The sequence below is a fragment of the Aethalodelphis obliquidens genome, unplaced genomic scaffold (assembly GCF_003676395.1).
Source record: "Aethalodelphis obliquidens isolate GAN/ISIS:26980383/991018 unplaced genomic scaffold, ASM367639v1 scaffold2, whole genome shotgun sequence".
NCBI lineage: Eukaryota > Metazoa > Chordata > Mammalia > Artiodactyla > Delphinidae > Aethalodelphis > Aethalodelphis obliquidens.
This window is the reverse complement of record NW_020837946.1, coordinates 80113525-80136428: the sequence shown is the minus strand read 5'-3', so window position 1 is coordinate 80136428 and position 22904 is coordinate 80113525. Positions and strand designations below refer to the sequence as shown.

General features: G+C 36.3%; 1 protein-coding gene across 1 annotated transcript; it reads right to left on the bottom strand.

Annotated features, from left to right (window-relative positions):
• Positions 1 to 3712: 3712 nt before the first annotated feature.
• Positions 3713 to 22807, bottom strand: MMADHC (metabolism of cobalamin associated D). The gene is made up of 8 exons (XM_027131529.1): positions 22720 to 22807; positions 22153 to 22212; positions 18650 to 18794; positions 13201 to 13418; positions 10528 to 10633; positions 9794 to 9924; positions 5210 to 5296; positions 3713 to 4237 (listed from the first exon to the last, which is right to left on the bottom strand). The coding sequence occupies exons 2-8, from the start codon at positions 22159 to 22161 to the stop codon at positions 4043 to 4045; spliced, it is 891 nt and encodes a 296-aa protein (XP_026987330.1). The 5' UTR covers positions 22162 to 22212; positions 22720 to 22807; the 3' UTR covers positions 3713 to 4042.
• Positions 22808 to 22904: the final 97 nt, after the last annotated feature.

Here is a 22904-nt window from a genome sequence, read left to right as displayed (position 1 = left end):
GTACTGCAATGCTTATTAGGGAACTGGATGCCTACTTTCCAGGTACAGGAGGAAAAGACAATAAAAAATACAAAAGAATTATGTACAAGTAGTAAGTGCAAAATGGTGTGGTGTAAACCAAGTGCTATACAAATGAAAGGAAAAGAAAGATCAGTGAGGGATGGAGTAGTTAGGAAAGGCTTCATAGAGAAAGAACCCTTGAATTTATTTGGGCCTGATTAGGTCACTCTTAATGCAGAACATTAGAGATTTCATTTTTGTTTCCTGTATCTCCTTAGTGCATTAAATCAGTTATCATATCCTGCCCTTATTTCTTTAGATGCCTCTTTAACCTCTGAATTTCAAAACCAACTAATGGTTTTAATCCTGACTGTACATCTGAATCATCTGGGAAACTTTTAAAAAATAATGATGCCCAAGGCTCTTCACACTAATAAAACAATCTGTGAGAGTGGAGGCCAAATTATCAATGTGTTTCAATGCACTCCCACTTGATTCAAATGTACAGCTGAAGTTGAGGACTGCTGAGTTAGAAGGTATATTCAATCAGTGGTTTTCAATTGGTGATATGATACTGTCAGATAACATACAGGACACTTGGTTAAACATTTGGCTTCCCAGGGGAAATTTGGCAATTTTTGGAGATATTTTTTTGTCATGACCAGGGGTTGCTGCATCTGGAGGATGGAGGCCAAGGATGCTGCTCAACATCCTATAATGTACATGACATCCTCGAGAAAAAAGAATTATCTAGTTCAAAATGTCAACAGCACTGAGGTAGATAAATTCTGCTTTGGAGCAACAAGAGAACCAATCATAAGAAGAAATAGAGTTGGAACTAAAAGCAGAATTTTGTTCAAATGTAAGGATTATACTGATGTTACAAGTGACAGAAGCCCAAGAAAGAAATGAGTTTTATTTACTTATTTATAATGAGGGCAATTTCTTCCTTTCTTCCCTCTTTTCTTTCCTTCTTTATGGCTGTGTTGGGTCTTTGTTGCTGTGCATGGGCTTTCTCTAGTTTCAGTGAGCGGGGGCTACTCTTCATCATGGTGCGCAGGTTTCTCACTGCGGTGGCTTCTTGTTGTGCAGCAGGGGCTCTAGGCGCGCGGCTTTAGTAGTTGCGGTGCATGGGCTCAGCAGTTGGCGGTGCATGGGCTCAGTAGCTGTGGCTCACAGGCTTAGTTGATCCGCGGCACGTGGGACCTTCCTGGACCAGGGATTGAACCCGTGTCCCCTGCGTTGGCAGGCAAATTCTTAACCACTGCGCCACCAGGGAAGTCGAAGAAATTAGTTTTAATCTTGAAGTCAGAGAATTACTGTGTGAAGTGTAGGATCTATAACTGAATTTTTAGATACGTTTCAGTAAAATTTCAAAGAAATTCAGAGCATGTAGAGTTCAATGGAATGAACTCAGAAGTTTATTTATGAAATGTGGCAGCACTATTAATCTGAAACTTAAATTCTGCAACTCTGATATTTTTAAGCACTTTATAAACTTGTTGATAATGACTATGCACTGGGTCTTAATACTAGCTGTGTGACCTGATGTTCTTGTTTCCCATTTTGTCTATTGTAAAAAGAGGGAGGTGGGTCAGATGATCTGAAAGACCCCTTCTAGCATTTATCTTCTATACAATAATTCCTAAGTTCTTGTCAAAATACAAATTTTACAACAAAAAGGTGTTTTTCAATGATAGGTCTAAAATTAATTTCAATGGCTCAGGCTTACTTTAAAAGGTAGCAAATTTATGTTTAAGATAATTTTACCAATTCTTTCTTAATGGGGTCCTAATCAAATGAATATGATGAAACTGATAACTGCAATGTTTTCTTACTGCAGTACATAATAGTTAACTATTTTCTACTACTATTAGTAAGCATCCCTTGGATTATATATCCCAAACCTAAATCTGGCCATTCCTACTTTTCAAGGAAAAAAAAATTTAACTGGCACTTACTGCTTCTCATACTTTTTGTTTCTGCAAATCCTGTTAGAAAGCGAGATGATAAAAGGAGTCCCAACATTGTGTAGCCTACCCCTCACATAATATAGTATGTAACCATAGCCACCTATAAGGAGGAAGTATCCTTTTCAACCAGTAGATGGCACTTCAGAATTGTTAAAGCAAATGGTGAAATTTCAAGGAACATGGCTCAAAGAATGGTGCAAAGTAGGAAAGGCCTGAATAAGCAATATGCATACAAGAAACGAGTGGACCACATAATTCTTTTTTTGTGGGAACTGTCCTTTGCATTGTAGGATGTTTAGTAGCATCTCTGGCCTGTAACTACTAGATGCCTATAGCACTCTCCCACCCCAAGTTGTAACAATCAAAAAATATCTCCACATTGCTACATTTCCTCTGAGGGGCAAAACTGTCCCAATTCACTGAGAAGGCAAATGCTATGCAAACAGGTGATCTATAATTATGCACAGTAAGGGTGAATCTCACATTGCTGAGTGAAAGAAGCCAGAGTGAACCTAGTATATATGATTTCATATATGTAAAGCATCAAAACACACAAAACCAACTTATACTGTAGGAATTCAGGATAGTGGTTGTTTGTGGGAGGGGCAAGTAAGGGGAGGAAGTGCCTGAAAGGGAGTCGGATGAGCCTCTGAGGTACCAGTAATGTTCTGTCTTGATCTGGGTGCTCCTTACATAGATGAAAATTTATCGAGCATATATACTCCAAAACAATTTTTTTCAAAATGTTTTGGGGGCTTCCCTGGTGGCACAGTGGTTGAGAGTCCGCCTGCCGATGCAGGGGACACGGGTTCGTGCCCCGGTCCGGAAAGATCCCACATGCCGTGGAGCGGCTGGGCCCGTGAGCCATGGCCGCTGAGCCTGCGCGTCCGGAGCCTGTGCTCCGCAACGGGAGAGGCCACAACAGTGAGAGCCCCGCGTACCACCAAAAAAAAAAAAAAATGTTTTGGAAGTCAAGACTTCATCTTTTTCATAATGAATGAAAACACTGTAGCTCTTATTCTTTGAATCATAAGCAACACTCATTATCAAACTATCGATACATGTTAAACAAACAGTATTAAATGAAGTTGTAAACTAAATTAAAAAGCTGGTCATCTCCATGTGATCATTTGAAAAACAGGCAGTTAATTTTAAAAATACAGAAAAATCCATTTCAATTAATTCATTTGGTAGAAGTTACTTGTTCTCCTGAGATTTATCTATATTCCTAATGACAAAAGACAAATCAAAGATGAGTCTAAGTTTAAAATGCTGTAAAAACAACTCTGTCCCACATGAGACATTTCTGTAAACTACTGCAGTTTCCATCTATTGCTAAATTTGGAGAAATATGACTTAGCAGCTGAAGCATAGTTTTGTCTGAGAATAAACTACATTTATCTGTCTCAACCCAGGAGTTAAGAATTATTTTTCACTATGTATAAAGTTGAGATTCATATTCTTTTATATGTAAAGTTTTAGTATTATCCTTATTCTTCTTTTCCTGTACATACATTATTTCAAAGTAATACTCAGATGGCACCAGGACATCTAACAAGTAATATAGTAAAAAGAAAATTAAAAAAAAGTTAAATCTACACTGAATCCAGATTTCTCAACTGCATTTATTAAAAAAAAAACCAAAAACGAAAAAACAAACTTTAAGAAGATTAATATTGTAGTTTCTTAGGAATCTTTAAGAATTATATTTTAAAAATACTGCAATGAAAAAACACATGTCATAACCAAATGTATGATTTATTTTTGGAGAAAAATAATTAAAACTGAGGTTTTTCCAATTAAGGGGAGAAATAACAATATGAGATCATACCCTGGTTACATGTTAGTTATCACATTCTATACAATGTGGATGTGCTCAAGATGTATTTCATGATATTATGAATGAACATTTGAAATTTAAAAATCACAAACCGCTTGCCAATATTGTAAATTCATAAATGTTGAAATAAATACCTACAAGGAATTAAATTTTGAAAACTGAAGCCTTTGACAGTGTATAGATCATCCCAAATGTTACAAATAGCAGAGCAAATAAGTTGACATTACTGCTAGTTTCCACTTAATTTCTTCATAATATGGCTCTCTGGTGTTGCATTAGTGAAGATACTTCCTACAACCACATGGGTACCCCAGAGACTGTGACGAATCACTTTACAGCAACCAAGATCATCAACAGAGAATCCTAAATGTCGATAGCGTTCATCTGTCTCAAAAAGAGTGTTGTTTGTATATGGTCCAAAAAACTGGAGGAAATAAAACAAGTCATATTTTCATTAGCTAGAAAGATAATGAAGTAATAATTTTTATGCAAATACGAACACATATCTATATAAATACTCTGAATATTTAAAAAATCAAATAAGAAATTAAAAAGGTCACATGGAACACCTAACTGTCCTAATACCTCCTCTCCCCTCAATACCTGTGCATTCTGGAAATGAGAAATGAATGATCTAGCAGACTGCATATTACCTAGAACCAAATGCATAATATTATATGACCTTTAGAGATGAAATAAGAATTAGGCAATCATCTATGGTTCACTTTTGTAATTTTTAAGATAAGAAAACTATCAGAGTAAGTTTTTCATTTCTAGTACTCACTAAATCTTGACTTTGAAAAGAAACAGTATATATTCCTATTTTAAGATTGAAAAAATTACTATTTGTAGTTAAAAGATATACACAGAATTTAAAATATGACCACAATAGTGGTTCAGTTATTTTCTTTAAAGTATAGCTTTACAAATGTTAATTTCCAAAAAGTTACTTTTCTAAATATTTCTTTACCATCCATATTCTTAATTCTAAAAATAAGTGTGTGTTTCTTCCTTAATGAAACTATTGGATACTAAGTTTTAACTAATGAACAGTAAACACACTAATTCAATGTAATTCAAACAATATCTATTAATGAGGATGGAAAATAAATTTTAAAATTATTTTTAATGAAAAAAATTTAAAGTGATGGAGAAGCTTAACTATGAGTGCCAGAGGTCCCTCAAAGTTGTGAATTCAACAGACTCTTGGTACCTATTGTGAATTCAACAGACTCTTGGTACCTATTTTTATACCTCTTTGCATAAAATTGTGAGGTTTTCAAAGTCTTAAATGGTCTACTTTTACCAAGGTTATAATTATAAACAATTTTATAATAAAAATAATTCCTACTTCAAATTATATAATGTGGCTTTCAAAATGTATTTAATTACTCACTGCCAAACCAGATGATGGGTCAATAAAGTCAGCCCAATAGCCTTCAGCTCGAAGGGCGTAGCAAATTTCTTTAGCACCGCTGATGAACTGCATAGAAAAAGGCACAAATAATATGCTCAAAGCAGCAGCACAGAGTGTTTTATTTCTCAATAAATTTTTAAGATAAATATTTTTTGCTTCAGATAGAGAATACAATAAGATTAATAAACAATTAAAACTAATGATAAATTAAGACTGTAAAGTCCTAAGATTTTCACCAGTCCAAAAGATTAATGGTTCATATAATATTTTCATTTCTTTTAAAAAGTCTAAATTGTATATTTTTTTCTTCTAAATTATTTCCTATTTTAGGAACTATTTCTAATCACTTCTGTGCTATTAACTCCCAAATTTGTCATGGATTATAACCTACAGTTGCTATTTTGTATCATTACAGAGGTATTAGAAATAAGGTAAGAAAGGGAAAACAAAATATTCATAATGAAAAGATATGGACCATTCATTAATTTGAATGAAAGTTGGTTAAAAACATGTATTTGTTTGTGTGTCCTTCAAAAACACATCTACCCACTCACATAGTCATGAAATATTTCTGAAAAGGCACATAAAAATAATAAGATAAATGGATAGATTGGGTACAGGGCTGGACCACATACTTCCTTTTCACTATACACCTCTCTATCTTTTGTATTATGTATAAACATTACAGACCACGTGCATGTATTAAAATCTTGGTCTTACCATCCTAATTCCTACAATGTCTTTATTAGCTTTATCAGAAGTCTAAGCAGTGAAAAAGACTAGAAGCAAATATTAGAATCAGATTAGAATGTTAAAAAAAAAAAAAAAGACAGACCATAAGTGTTTAAAGACAAGGGCACAGTTTCACTCACAGCTATAACAAAGTTAACAGTTATCAAACTTGCCACTTGCTGAAAAATATAAAACTGACCAAAATATATGAGGCAACTGTTTTTAGACACTGAACAATAGGCAGACAAAACAGCAGCGGAGAAGGGAAACAAATAAGGTGATCCCCATATATGCTCTAGGCTTCTGTCTGGGGACACTCTCTTGTTGCAGGGCAAAGAAGTGGAGCCCAAGCAAAGTGATAGTGTCACTGAGCTGAGGGGGTAGAAAGCAAGAGTTCTGAACTGTTGAAGCATCTGGAATTTCTGGTGTAGGGTAATGGAGCAGAGGGAGATGCACAAATGGGCTTCCCATGTGGTCTGCGGAGCAATTTACCCTGGTTCAGTAGCCAAGGGTTGAGCTGCGCAGATACAAGGCGAGATTCCTCAAGGTCCAGCAGAGAGTGCCAGCTGCGGGGCTGAGAGCTGAATGGTGATATCAGGGGTCACGCACTACAGGGTAACGTGAATTTCTGGTCCACCTAGAGTGATGAGACCTCACTGAGCATCTCTGGCACTAACCTGAGATGCTCAGAAGTCCAAGCCTTGATAGCCCGAGGGCCAAACCTGGCTGGCTGCCTGCCTGTTTGTGTAAATACAGTTTTGCCGGAACGTAGCCATGCCTGTTCATTTATATATGGTCTGTGGTTGCTTTAACAATACATGGTAGAATTGAGTAGTTGAGAACCTATCACCTACAAAACCTAAAAATTTACCATCTGGCTCTTTACAGAAAAAGTTTGCTGATCCCTGCTATAGAGATATACAACTTTAACCTATTTTCTCCAAATACAGGCATATCTCATTTTTTGGGGCTTCACTTTATTGCACTTCGCAGGTAAGTTTTTTACAAATTGAAGGTTTGTGGCAACCCTGTGTCCAGAAAGCCTATTGGCAACATTTTTCTAATAGCATTTGCTCACGTCACGTGTCTGTTTGGCATTTCGGTAATTCTCTCAATATTTCAAACTTTTTCATCTATTATTATATTTGTTATGATGATCTGTAGTCTGTGATCTTTATTGGTGTTTTACTACTATGACTCACTGAAGGTTCAGATGATGGTTAGCATTTTTTAGCAATAAAGTATTTTTAAATTACGGTATGTACTTTTTTTTAGACATAATGCTTTTGCACACTTAGACTACAGTACAGTATAAACATAACTTTTATATGCACTGGGAAACCAAAAAATCTGTGTGACTCACTTTATTGCGATATTTGCTTTATTATGGTGGCCTGGAACCTAACCTGCAATACTTCCAAGGCATGCCTGTACTTTCTTGTAAACTAATGAAAAACATTTAGATAATACTGTACTCTATAGGTTATTTTCATACTTAATATTTACACTTACTGCTGTATTTCATTAATTCTCATAATTCTTAAAAATAGGAAAACTGAGTATGGTTTAGGAAAGTCATTAGAATTATGTATCAATTTAATAAAAGATGTACCATACACAAAAACTACAAGGTGAACAAAACGATGCATTTCAATGTTTGCAAAGGTTAACTAAAAGAATCCCAAATGATCACAAAAAGAACCAGTTTAAGTATTTTTCTTAAAGATTTCTGCTTGGGACTTGCCTGGCGGCGCAGTGGTTAAGAATCTGTCTGCTAGTACAGGGAACATGGGTTCGATCCCTGGTCTGGGAAGATCCCACATGTGGACCAACTAAGCCTGTGTGTCACAACTACTGAGCCTGCACTGGGAGCCCGCGAGCTACAACTACTGAAGCCAGCACACCTAGAGCCCATGCTCTGCAACAAGAGAAGCCACCGCAATGAGAAGCCTGCGCACCGCAACAAAGAGTAGCCCCCGCTCGCCACAACTAGGGAAAGCCCGTGTGCAGCAACGGGGACCCAACGTAGCCAAAAATAAATTAATTAATTAAAAAAAAAAAAGATTTCTGCTCATCAATAGCAAACACTGACATCTGCTGGTAAAAAACTGAAATAAAGTAAACCACAACATATAATATCTACTTGGACAGTAAGCTATGTGTGGTTCTAAAATAACCACTAACATGTCTAAAATAAAAAATGTTTTTTCATAAAAAAATAAAATAGCTTTAGTCATTATAAAGTTTAAAATGCACATGATAAAGCGTGTTGCCATTTCAAAGGCTGGAAATTTTTTTTTTTAATTTATTTTATTTTTTGGCTGCATTGGGTCTTTGTTGCTGACTTACATCTATACGGGAGTCAGTATCAAATGAGGCTCAGAATCTTGAATGGTTCAAAAAGTAGGACTTACTAATACAATGCACATATCAGAGCAAACTCTCTAGTGTCTAAATGGTAGTATACATTTACTAATTATTGTCAATATATAAATAGAAAATGTTTATTGAGTTATTATGTATTAAAATTTCACTTCTCCAAATTCAGATCTTTTAAAGATCAGAGAGAATGCCTTATGCCTCTCTGTAATTTCTTTGTTAGCTGGCATATATAACTTGCTCATGATTATTAATTACTACATGGAATTTATTAGTAAAGTTATATGTGGGACATTTAAGTATGAAGTCATTACCATAAAATACTCTATTGAGTATGTAAATAATATTTTTATAAATGAAGAGAACCATACATCCAACCCTAAAGAAAATATAATTCCAAATATTATCCTGTATGTAAATTAATAAAGAGAATTTTTTCAACTATAGTTAGCTAAGGTGTCCAAGTGAGCTAATCCCAACATGTCATACAGGCAAAGGAATATTCCTTTCTATCTTGTAGAGAAAGAAATTGATATAACTGAACATCAAGCTCTTAGATAAATAATTATATAATTTTTAAATATAAGACTTTAAGTTACTACTTCTCATTTCTCAGGTTGGTAAAAATGAAAAGTAATGCTAATATCCAGGGTAAAGGTGAGAGCATATATACTAGGACAGTCTTTTTGGCGGGCAAATTGGCAGTATCTTTCAAAACTTAAAATGAATATACCCTCCGATTTCCCTATTTAGGAATATGTAAGTATGTACAAAAAATATATGTACAAATATATTCACTGCCTGTAATAGCCTAAGTTTGATTTTCAACTTATAAATGACTAAAAATTTTTTTAAATAATTTAAAAAATTTACGGTTTGCCCATGCAATGTAATATTACACAGATTTTTACAAAGAATGAAATAAAATCTATGCGTAATGTTATGGAAAGGTGTCAAAACATATCTTCTAAGTTAAAAGCAAAGGATGGGAAAAAAATGTGGGTATATACATTATATTATTATTGTACTGTACACTGTTATTGTTTACCCCTTTAAGAAGGCTGAGGTATTTTCACTTTTTACTTGACATGCTTGAGAGAGAGAGAGAGAGAAAGAGACATGGAGGGGGAGAGAGGATCAGAGAGAAGGAGAGAGAGATGGGTATGAAGAGTTAATTTTACATTTTTGTTGTTTACTATATTCCCAAATTTCCTAAAACATAAATTTAAAAAAAACTGAGGAAGTACTGGACAGAATCTAAGTTTTTCAAAGACACTAAAAAAAAAAATTGTGGTATTTTTATTCTCAGAAAACATGTAAGTTTTTTAGTACTGGAATACATTAGCAGAGAATTAGTAAAGGCTAGAAAAAATAGCCATCATTTTAAAACACTGGTTCATTGGTATTTAAATAAGATCATAAGATTGAATTGTCAGCAGCTGAAAGAATTACCTTTTCTAAGAGCATTTCTCTTTCAGTTTCTACCTCCTCACTCCAAACAGTCATATCATTCTTAGTTTTCTGTGTTACAGTCAGAATCATTAGTTTGTTGGTGGCTACTTCTGGAAACAGTGATTCAAAATCTGTAAGTGAAATAAGAATAAAACTCCAGAAAAAAATAAATTTTTTAAAAAAAGAAACAGTTCATAAAATACTTTAGAAAAATGATGATTAAGTTAAATTATTATCGTACCAAGTTAGGTTTATAAATGCATATTAGTTTTGAAAAGGATGAAATGAATTTAGTTTTGGTTTACTTCTGCTCTTTTTGGATGAACGAAAATATATTGCCAACAATTCTGAAGAGTAAGTTGGGTTACATGTTCTTGGTCTTGTAATTTAAAAAAAAGTTTATTATTAAGATTTTTCTCAGTAGTACTAATGTATTAGCTCATGGAAATTATGGCTGTAATAATCACCCAGGAGTGGGATGACTTTAGGAAAAGATTTAGGAAAAAAGTTATTAAAAATTCTACTATTCCTATCTAATGGCAGCATGAGGTCAGATGTCAGGGGACACTTGAAAGCCTTATCTTGGCCAGGCAATCATCATTTCCAGCTAGACATATTAAAATACTAAGTTATAAAGCATTACGATTCCTATGCAGTACATTATTCAACACATTAAAAAATTAGTGACATTATCTAACACACACTAGTGTAAATATGAATAAAGCACAACATACCTCTTCGCAGCAATTCCGGACATGTTTGGATTGCACACTCTACTTTGGCACTTTCAAAGTAAGTTTCCGCACTGTTAATTTCTTGCTCAACAGGTACATCATTACCCTAAGGCGGAATAAGAAATGTAAGTAAACAAAATCTGGAGTTCAAATAAAATATCTTGCCTGTTATAAACCTGTTTTCCCTAGAAAGTTTTTTCAGTAATCCTAACCTAGCTGGTGATGGGGTAATAGGCAGTGTTTTCTTACATACTCAAACTTTTCTCTATGATGAATGTAATATTTGAAAATTTTAAAAAAATGTTGAATTAAAAAAAGGAACATATAAATACCCTGATATTCTAAGACTTAATATGAATAGAAGTTGGCTAAAAAACTAACTAAAATGCGCCATGATTGTGTCTTACAATGTTACCTCTTCTGATATTCTGTTATATCTAATTATCCTTCCTTTTGTTGTATAATCTGTAAAATGAGGATAAGAACACTAACTTACAAAGCAACATGATTAAACATATAGCTTCTCCAACAGGAAGTGCTTAGAGGCTTTTATTCAACAGAAATTTACAGGGTGCCTATTATACACTAGACATTATAAACAGGAACAGGCACTACAATGGTAAAAAATCCAGTCTTCACTCTTAGGTATATAAGAGTTAGTAGAAGAAAAATGCATGAACAAATAAATGCAATCCATATCAGAAATGCTATATAGTTATAACGGAAGTCTTCTGGAGGTATAGATGGGGAAGAAACTTGCTTTGCTGGCAGAAATCAGGAAAAGGTTGAAATCACGTTTGAGTTACATATTAATTAACATGTGTGTCTGACAGATAAAGAAGAGACAGACTATAGGTTAAGAATTCAGGAGGAAAAAAACAGTCCAGCAAGAGATAATAACGTGCAAAGGCATACAATGGTCAAAGGGAATGGTGTAATTTTAAAAAAATGAAAATATGCTGTGATTGGAGAACAGAAGGAGTAGGAAGTAGTGGGAAGTAAGGTGAGAAAGATAAAGGATCAAAATTGTGGAAAGCCATTTATGCCACATTATGAAATTTTGAAAAAGCAATGAGGAATATCAACAGGCGATATAAAAAGCTAATGACAGTATTACTGTAGAGGATGTATGGCAACGAGGAAGAGCAGGTGACAGACCAGTAACAGCCAACAATTACTGATCACTTAGTGTAATAAATATTTTACATACATTTTCACATTTAATCCTCATAGCAACTTTGTAGGCCAGGGATTATTATTATCCTCATTTTACATATAAAGAAACAGAGGCTCAGAAAGGTGAAGTAACTTTCTCAAGGTCACAAAATTAAGTAAATGGCTGAGTTAATCTCTGAATACAGATTTATCCTATCTCCACAGTCCATCATACTATAATGCCTATAAAAATTGAGGTAAGATAAGGAGGCGCTGAACTTTGGCAGTATTAGTGAGAATTGAAGGTACACAAATTATTTAAGAGCTACTTTCAGAGATAGAAGCAATGTAATTCTGTCACTATTTACAGGGGTATGATGAAAAGAGGAGTCAAGGTTGGCACTATAATTTTTATTTTTGGGACAGTGGGAGGATGACTAAGTCACTTATACTACTGACAACATGGGAATAAGGACAAGTTTTGAGAGAAAAAGGACTAATTCAGTACTAGACGTGTAAAATCTTGGGACTTCTGAGACATCCAGATAAAGATGTTTGGCAGGCAGATAGTAATATAGAACCAGAAATGTCAGAAACAGAAATAAGAAGCTAGGAAATATGAATACACAGCCTGTGGAGAAAGCCAAGGACTTAAGTGACCGGGGAGCAAGTCAAATGAGAAAATGAAGATCAGAGACATTTGGGAAATATCATGTAACTGGTAGACAGAGGAGGAGTCAAAAAGACTGAGAAGGAATATCTGAGATAAAACGTCAGGGGAGGTCAACTGTGTCCCAGTGTTAGGTTATCTGATATCACCCATAATTTGAGGGGTTGCTGCTTTTAATAATATGGCTTTGATCAAAATCTCAACCTGAAGCTATATAGAAATATGAAAAATGATAAGGATCGGGGTTTGAAAGAAACTCTGAAATGCATGTAACTTTCCATTTGAGTGAGCAATGAGCAATACTAGTTTTAAAATGCATTTAAAAATTCATATGCGATACCAGTTTAAAAAACTCATTAAAAAAAACCCTCAGGAATTGTTTTTACAAAAGCTATTTAAAAATCCTCCTCTTCAGTCTACTGTATCCAGAGTTTCAGAGATCTCAAAATTTTCTTTTTAAATGGCTAGAGGAATATAAAACTAGTCGGAATTTGGTCCATATATAAATTACAATTACCATTAATAAAAGTGAAAAACAGGGAATATAAATTTCCAGTTATAGAATTAAGTTATTTATATTTGAAATAAACATTTAGTAAAAAAATATATTTTTGAAGAATTATTTAATTACCTAAAAGAGACTGCAATGTAGTTAGGTGAAAAAAATTATATAGCAAACGCTATGTACAGGACAATGCCAAGCTTTTAAAAGCTATATATGTTGTTTCTGTTTATACTGGACTTAAATAGATTTTTTTTTTACTTTTTCAATGAAAGTAATATGTTCAGTTATCAGAAATTAATATAGCATTAATAATTAGAAAAACAGAATGACCTTAACAACTTACCTGAAATTCATTCACATATTGTGCCATAACAAACTCATGTCTTTCGCTCGATAAAGGTTCTGCTAGAACATCAGGTAAAGTTTTATGAACCTGGCTTTTCTTCTGTGATGTGGTCCCATTGAGGTGACAATCAAAACCTATGTTCCCAGGAAGCTGGAATCTCTGATCCTGAGGTCCAAATGGTCCCATAGTTTCATCAGGCCAAACTGTTCGAGAACCTAAAGAGGAACGACAAAATGAATCATTTTCTCCTTACTAGTTAAGTACATTGGTAGACTGAAAGAATGTTCTTCTTCCAATTAGGTATTTTTTTTTAGCTAACCAATAGTTGTTTGAAGTTTGCTTTCCTGTGTAAATATAAATTAGTTTGTTTCATGTTATTCCAAAAGACTAATCAAAGCAACCAGCTGTCAGCTCATAGGTAATTCCATTACTAGGGAAAGAATTCAATAAAGTACTGTAAATGTAATTCTTTTTTTTTTTTTGGCCATGCTGTGCGGCTTGTGGGATCTCAGTTCTCTGACAAGGGACTGAACCTGGGCCATGGCAGTGAAAGCCCGGAATCCTAACCACTAGGATTACCAGGGAACTCCCACACTATGTAATTCTTGACAGTCATTAAAAAGAATATGGTAAATCTTTACTGATAGTGAACGAAGTCCAGTACATATTACATTAAAAGAAAAAGCTAAGTCAAAGAACAACATATATGACATTTATTTTTCATCCTTATATTTGTGTTTTTAAATACAGTAAAAAAAACATCTGTAAGGAAAGACATCAGACTTAAAGGTGGCTACCCTTGGGGAGGGGCATTCAACTGCTGTTACCTGGTGGCACAAAACATTAATGGACTGGAAAAAAATCTTGTACGAACCAATGTGACATAATGCCCTGTTTACCAGCTACATGAGTTAATATGGATTTAATACTTACAGAAGAATAGACCACATTTTTATTCCTGTAAAACTTAAAAAAATCCTGACATGTGAAAAATTCAAAAAGATCCAGAAAAGAATAAATTAGAAAATCAAATGAAGAAATACTCAGAGTAGGAATTTTGTTTAGAGAAAGGAAGGGACAACTGCTGCAGACTTTAGCTGGCAATAAAAATATTTATAAATTTATAAAACTTATTAAAAATTTATAAAAAAAATTTATAAAAAAAAATTTATAAACTCTGCCAGAACTGAGTGACTAAAAACGACCATGTCAATATGGCTGCCCCCATATCGCTCTTCCATACCTATGACAGACATCACCCATCAACTGCAGAACATTTCCCTGCTGAACACAGACACTGTCACATGATTCTCAACCTAAACACTCTAGCCCAGTATGTCTCAAACTTTTAATTATTTAAGAATCATCTAAGATCTTCTCAAAATGCAGATTCTGATTTACTAGGTCTGCAGTGGGGCTAAAAATTCTTCGTTTCTAAACAGTCCCAGATGATGCTGATGCTATGCCATGCTATGCTATGCTGGTCTGCAGATCACACTGAGTAACAAGGCTCTCGACAGCCACTAATGATTGACTGGAGTCAGTTCACAAACTTAAACTTACCAGCTATTTTGAAGAACATGGGTTCTACAGATTATTCAGATCTGTTTCTTTAAATAAATATCCCATATTAACAGTGAATTTGAGCATATTTTCAAATGTTTACCAGTCATTTAGGTTTTCTCCTACAGAAATAGCCTGTTCAAATCCATTTTTGAAATTTTTTGTTTGGTTTTCTACTGGGTTTTCTTTCTCCTATTGATCTACAAAAATTCTTTATATAGTTGTCCCTAGTTATTCACAGGGGACTGCTCCCTGGACCCCCCCAGATACCAAAATCTGCATATGCTCAAGTCCCTTATATAAAAGGGCATATCTCTACTGACCTTTGAACAACTGAGGGGTTAGCTGTTCAAACCCTGCATGCAGTCAAAAATCTGAGTATAATTTATAGGCAGTTCTCTGTATAGTCGGTTCCACATCCTCAGATTCAATGAACTGAGAATTGTACCGTACTTATTTAGTTTTGAAAAAAATCTGCATATAAAGTGGACCCGAGCAGCTCAAAACCATGTTGTCCAAGAGTCAACTGCACGCACATATACTGTAACCTTCGTACATCACATCCTCCTGTATACTTTAAATCATCTCTAGATTACCTATAATATCAAAAACAATGTAAATGATATGGTGTGTGGCAAATTAAAGTTTTGCTTTTTGGAACTTTCTGGAATTTTTTTCCTCAAATATTTTTAATCCTTGGTTGGTTGAATGTGAGGATGAAGAACCCATGGATAGGGAGGGTTGGCTGTATATTCACAATGCAAACCCTTTACATATTCTGAGTGACAAATCTTTCATTTATGATAGATGTATATTTAGCCTTCAGATTATGAAAATTGAGGAGTAATCAGAGATGGAGTTAGAAAACTGGACCAAGAAAACCAGGGGAGGCTTTGCATGCCCAAGTGAACTTATATTACACTGTAAGTAATGTGTTGCATGAAAAAGGATTCCATGGGCAATTCCTTTAGAATACATTAGGTAAAGTTTCTAAGAGCGCTCCCTGAATATTTTAGTGTGTATTAGAAACCTCTACGATAGGACTATGGTATAAAGCATTTCTCCAAGTTAACTAATCACAGAGCTTAAAAAAATTTTTTTTTCATCCTTGAACAATGATTCATAGCTTGGGAATAGTTTAGGAACTGCTACTGAAAGCAGTGGGAGATAATCGAGGCTTATGAAGGAAGTGACATGATTTAAAGTATTTTAGAATGATTGATAGTGGTGCACAAGATGGATAAGAAAAAGCAGACTTTGATTTAATAAACACTCAAAGTGACAGCTACATTTAAGAAATTCAGCAAAGAATCAAGAAGTAGTAACATAGTTTAATAGGATCAAAAGAAGATTTGTTTCAGGGAGGACTGTGTGCTCAAAGATCACTAGAAAAACACTAAAGTTCAAGAAAATAAGTTTTAGAAACCAATATTCAATCTTCTTTTAAAAAATATTGTAACTTTCTGGTATAAATATTTAGGCAAGAGCTCTGATTTTATTTTCAATGGGATAAACTCAACTTTAGAAAATCAGTAAAACCTCAAGAAGAAATACAGTAAGTCCCCTACACAAGCATGAGTTCCATTCCGAGAGTGTGTTCATAAGTCCAATAAAGTTAGCCTAGGTACTCAACTAACATAATCGGCTAGCATATAGTACTGTACTGTAATAGGTTTATAATACTTTTCACACAAGTGATACATAGAAAACAAACACAAAAAATAAAGACCTTTAAATCTTACAGTAGAGTACCTTGAAAAGTACAGTAGTCCAGTACAACAGCTGGTGTACAGGGCTGGCATTGGGTGAACAGGCAAGAAGAGTTACTGACTGGAGGAGGGAGAGGAGGTGGGAGATGACAGAGCAGAAGGATCATCAGCAAGGAGATGGAGGGCAAACTGCAATTTCACTGATGCCTGACGTGGATGGCACAGGCTCTGCTTCCTTGCTGGACTCAATTCTATCTACCCTCTTGAAAAAACAATCCAGCGATGTCTGGGTAGGTCTTTTTTTCTCATCATAGATGACATGGTAGCAGTGGATTGCATTCTGAATGGCTGCTGCAACCTCTGTGTACTGTTCTACATTTTGGTCCTGTGCCTCAAAAACTAACAGTGCCTCCTCAAATAAAGAAAAACCCCTTGCATCATGAATCTCTTCGGTTCTTCAGTTACTTCTTCTTCCTCTTGTCTCTTTTCGTCCTCTCTTGCCCTCCAACTCCATCAGGTCTTCATTAGTAAGCTCCTCATGGTGCACAGCAAGGATTTCAATGAAGTTGTCCTCTTGCAGATCTAGCTCCAGCTTCTCGCTGAGGGTCACTAAGTTGCTGAAGACCTCTTTGGACTCCTCATCCACCTTTCAAATCCACGAAAATTGTGAACAAACTGCAGGCAAAGGTTCTTCCAAACCCCATTCATGGGGACGGCCGTAACCTCATGCCAAGCAAAGTCAATGTTTTTTATGGCCTCGTGGATGTTATAGTCCTTCCAAATTGTCACAAGGTTGTTCCTGACTCGTCACTTGCCTCTACTGCCTGATGAAAACTGTGACGTAAATAATATTTCTTGAAAGTTGCTATAACTCCCTGGTTCATAGGTTGAATGAGAGATGTAGTATTCGGTGGCAGATGCACTACTTTGATGTTGGGATGAAAGTCGTCCATGAATGGGGGGTGGCCCAGAGCACTGCTGAGCAGCAAAAGAATGTAGAATGGGATGTCCTTCTCCAAGCAATACTTCTCTACCTCTGGGATAAAGTGGTGGAAAAACCAGTCCTGGAAAATGGCCTGTGTGACCCAGGTTTTGGGGTTACTCTCCCACACAACAGGAAGAGAGCCCTTGGCTATGTTTTTAAGGGCTCCTGGGTTCCCTGAGTGATAAAGTAAGAGAGCCTTCAGCTTCATATTGCTGGAAAGAAGCATTGCCACCAAACAACAGAGGTAGCCTATCCTTTGCTGCTTTACAGCCTGGCGTCAACTTTTCCCCCTTACTGATGTAACTTTTCCTCTGGCATCCTCTTCCAGTACAGTCCTGTCTCATCCACATCAAAAACCTGCTCAGGTGAATACGTACCTTCATCAATAATTTCTCGAAGCATTTCAGGAAATTCCCGGTCAGCTACTATATCTGCACTTGCTGCCTTGACACTTACTTTTACATTGTGAAGGTTGGCTCTAGCCTTGAACCGATGAAACCAGCCATGGTCGGCATTAAAAGATGTGCCCTCTGATTCTTTGCCGTGTTTCAAGTCTTCATAAAGGCTTTTAGCTTTCTCTTGAATCAGCATTAAGCTGAGTGGGACTTGACGCTGATGCTGACCCTGCACCCACATACTGAGAAGTTTCTCCAACTCCTTCATCACTTTTCCACGCTTCTTCGATATTATTGTCAACATCATCGGCACAGCAGACTTCACGTGTTCCATGACCTTGTCCTTGTTCTTTAGAATCATGCTGATGGTTGAACGATTCACGTTATAAGAATGAGCAATGTCTACCTTCTTTTCGCCTCATTCCACTCTCTCAATTATTTTCACTTTTGTTTCCATTGTTATTGCTTGGCGCTTCTTAGCAATACCAGCTATACGCTGCTTTTACGCTTGCTTCCGGACATCCTGGGCTTGAAATAAAGATACTGTACTACTGTACTCTATACAGTACCATAAAGTACACAAAAGCACAACCACTTGCAGAGGATGCACACACGTGACAATGTACACCAGACACGTGAACTAACTTGTGTGACTGGTCACGCGAACTCGTGTTCACATCTCTGAAAGTTCACAACTTGAAGGTTTGTATGTAGGGGACTTACTGTATTACAGGAAACACAACTCAGAAGGTTATGAAACAATTATAAGTAAAGCAATAATAACTTTTACATACAGATATCTGGAGGTGCAGTGGCCACATGAGACTCATCAGAACCTGAAGATCCTGCAGTTGAAAAGGCTCTGGGATTGACAACCCTTTTAACTAAAGAGCAAAATCCTGGGAGATAGGAAACCAGTCTGGCTCTGTTACAGAGCACCTAAGAAGGACACAAAAATCAAAATTATTCTGGATATAAATGCTATACTAACACAGACAATCTCTGGCAAATCCTCACATTGCAATATATCTTTTAAAACCAATGTTTATTCTACTATTATTGAGCAGCTACCACAGGATAAGCATCATGTACATTTATAATTTTAGAAATAAATACAAATATTTAAAAAACAAGTAATAAGTTACTTTGGGTAAAAATATATGGCTTTCCCAAGGCCAGAATTAAGAGTGCCATACAGAAAGAATGGGAACCTCTAAAAGTTGCCCTATTTAGTGATGATACTAAAAAGGTAACACAACTGATAAGATTCTATTCTCAAAATAAAGAACTTTCAAAACCTCTCCTAGAAACAAAACCTATTTACTTTCTAACTCTTCTCTTCTTTTACTGCTGTAAATTGTACTAATTATCTACCATACCATCTTTCCTCTTTCTTTAATGGCAATGTCCACTTTCCTCCGTTTTAGCACACAACTTTGTGATACATTTTCTGCTCTTATGTTCATTCCCTAGATTCTGAGGTCAGTTACAATGGAGGAATGTGTAAACATCTTTCACATACAAACTTTAATCAAAATACTTAAGTCAGAATAATTTAATGCAGGGGTTGGCAAACTATAGCTGAATATAGCCTTCTGTCTGTTTTGGTGAATAAAGTTTTATTGCCATACCCATTTATGTATGGTCTGTGGCTGCTTTCATGTCATAATGGCAGAGTTAAATAGCTTCACAGAGACTCTACGGCCTACAAAGCCTAAAATATTTGCTATCTGGCTCTTTATATTAAAAAAAGAAATCGCTGACTCTTAGATTAGTGGAAAACATGTAAGAACAAATACCATATCATCTGTGAAATGCTATCAAAAGATCTGAATAATTAAGAGACCCTTGAGGACATAGGCAAAAAGTTTCATGGAGGATATACTTAGTTGTGAAGAAATAGAAATTTGCTGGGGAAAGGGCATTTCAATGAGTGACTATCAGGAACAAAGGGATGGAGTCATAAAGGATGTACTCAGAAGAGTGACAAGTTCACTGAAGGTGGATATAAGGTAGTGCAGTAAAAAACAAGCTTGAAAGTTAACTTGTGGGCAACTTTAAAAGGCTTTATACTTGACACAGACAGGAAAGGGCCTGTTATATCAAGATAATAAATCAGAATTTTAACCTGTAGGCAGGGAGGAAAAGAGTAAACTGATAAAAATAAAGGATGTTTTAAGGAATGTACCACTAAGGGCAGTGTAGAGAATGGAGTGGGATTAGAGAGGTGGTATGAAAAATAGTTACCAGGATGTTGAAATAGTCTAGATACTGTAGAATCACTCTTTTTCCCTTTCACATAGTATTCTGAAATCCAGCCCTGTGTTCCTTCTGACTTTCTCATCCTAAGTACAAGAATACATCCTAACTGGTCGTTCTACTTCTCTGACATAATTTCTTACTCATTTTATCCCTCCTTCTCTTACTCCACTCTTTAGTCACACAAAAATATCTACCCAAGTCTTCCCATATTTCTCTGCCTTCTTTATTCTGCCACAAGATTTCTTCTGCTAAAACGTCCTTTTCCCTCTCCTCCTAGGCCTGACAAATTCCAACTCTTTCTACAAGATCTGGATAGACAGAACCTCCTTTATATGTCTTCAAAATGCAAGACCTGTCTCCAGAGCATTCTGCCCACCTGAAAATTTAAGCATCCTCCCTTGGGTGTGCACCCAACCTGCTCAGAGACAAAAATGGTAATTCTCAGTGGTACAAGAAATTTGAATTGTATATCAACATTGAGCAATTGTGATATTTCACACAAAAGATCCAGACTTTCAGCTGTTCTTACAAACTCCAAAGATCTGGCAGTGCTGGATTCACATTCCCAAATGACATTAGTTGGCAACACATCACTGTAGCTAAGGAAAGGCTGCTCCCTTTATATCAGAAATGAGTATTTCAGTTTGTACAAGTCCCCACCAAGGCTTCTTAATTGACCTGTTCAGCCTCTGAAGCATAGACATACCTGACCCATGCTATGTATGCAAACTAAATTGTTGAAGACATACATATCTATCTTCATGTTTCATTAGTAACATCCATTCAGCACTTAAAATGCACATAAACGAACACAAATTTTTAAACATATATTTGAATATTGTTTTATGTAAACTTCTAACAATAAAAGTATCCTTCAAAATACCTACTGGATTAATTTATTCATTCAAATCAAAATAAAGCCAGGTCAAATATTAGCATACTACTCTAACTGGTATCTTTCCTTTGAGAGTAGCACATGCTTCTTTTACAACATTCCCTTCCTATGATTATGGCTAGGTATAAATTCACCTTAACACACGGGATACACTAGTGGTCTACTTTTACGACTTGGCCTTATAGTCTTACCATTAGGCTATTACTTAATATATCATATTTGACTACAGGAATACTCTCCTGGCTAACTGTTGCCATATTAGTCTTCCTAACACACAGCTCTAATTAAATCACCAAAATTTAAAGAATAAAGTCCAAATTACTGGGTTTGGCATTCAAGACTCTCTATTACATGATTCCAAATCCACAATCCAACCTTCTCACTTATCTCTTTCACACATTTTACATTCAAGAAGACAGAACTGACTTCCTGATTTTTGAAAGGGGGGGTGTCTTTGAATATACCTCCTGCTCTGCCCAACCAAACCTCAGATTATCTAATCCCACCCATCTTTCAAACCTCAAATGCTTCTCTGATTAAGTGAACACAAACCCCTACTTTTCCCTCTCCACAAAGCTCTGAATCTGCACTGTACCTTTGTGTAGGTTTTAAAATTAGTTTCAACTCTTATTGTAACTGTTTTAAAATATGTCTGTGTTCCCTATGGCAGGATGCGTTTGAGTAATCGCTGTACTGTTACAGTGAATAAATCTCTATGGCCTGTGAGAATAATATCTCTTGCGCCCATTGTGTAGTATTTGGAAGGTGACTTCCTATACTGAAACTGCTACAAAACCTTCAGTTTACCTAACCAAAGAAACAGAAAACGGCTTAAAAATAATTCTAAATATTTACTGAAATAATGTCTTTTAAAACTACTGAAAGGGTGCTGGCACTGAATTTATTTCTAAAAACGAATTTATAGAAATAAATAGACGTGTATTGAGAAATATGTTGCGTTCAAACTACCCGCAAAGCATATCAACCTAATTCACACCCCTTGCTTCCCTTGCCATTTCCGGTACACTAATTACGAGAAACATTATGCCATCAATGCCATTATCATTAAACCCGTCCTTCCTAACAAGTTCCCAAACTATTTTATTACTATACTGCTTCTTAAGAGGCTAATTTACTCACATTGGCCATTTCTGGCGGGAAGGGCAGGCGAAAAATATCTTCCCTTTTGTAAAGTTATTCCTGGGAAAGGACAAAACAAACAGGCCGGTGACGGATTAAGCTCTAACAACAGATCACTGGGGTAACGTCCACCACCGCCTACTGTGTGTCCCTCCACCGAGACAGGACCAAAGTCCAAGCTCTCCCCGAACCCCAAAATTCGCCCCCCGCCCCCACAGGGCACAGCTCGCTGACCACAGGAGGGCGTGAGGCTCTCAGCCCGCCCGGTTCGAGTCCGCGAATGGGACTCGACTCCGACTAGGTCGGGGTGGCCAATGAGGAGCTCCACCGGGATGGAGTCCTGAGGCTCGAAGTAGGTATTTTAACACCGGTCAGGGCTGCCCGACGACAGAAGCAAAGGTGCCAGCAGAGATGAAGGATGAGCAAGCGAAAAGGATCCTAAAGACAGAGTGCCAGGACGACTGGCGACAGCGATAGGGACCCTGTGGGAATAGAGGAAACACCGAGAGCTGCAGCCCGAAGATGGGCGAATTTGGAGGGGCTAACGCGGGCGGAAACCATACGTACCAGTCTACGCCGCCGCCTCCAGGTGTTGGAGACCCGGACTCTTCCCGTCTTCAAAATGGCGGCGCGACGGCAGAGCGGGTAGCGCCGAAGCTGGCAGTGCCCAGACTGAAGGAGTTGCTTCTGAGCACATCGATGGGAAGGATCGTCGAGCCGATGATGCGCACGCGCACAGGAGGCCCACGTAG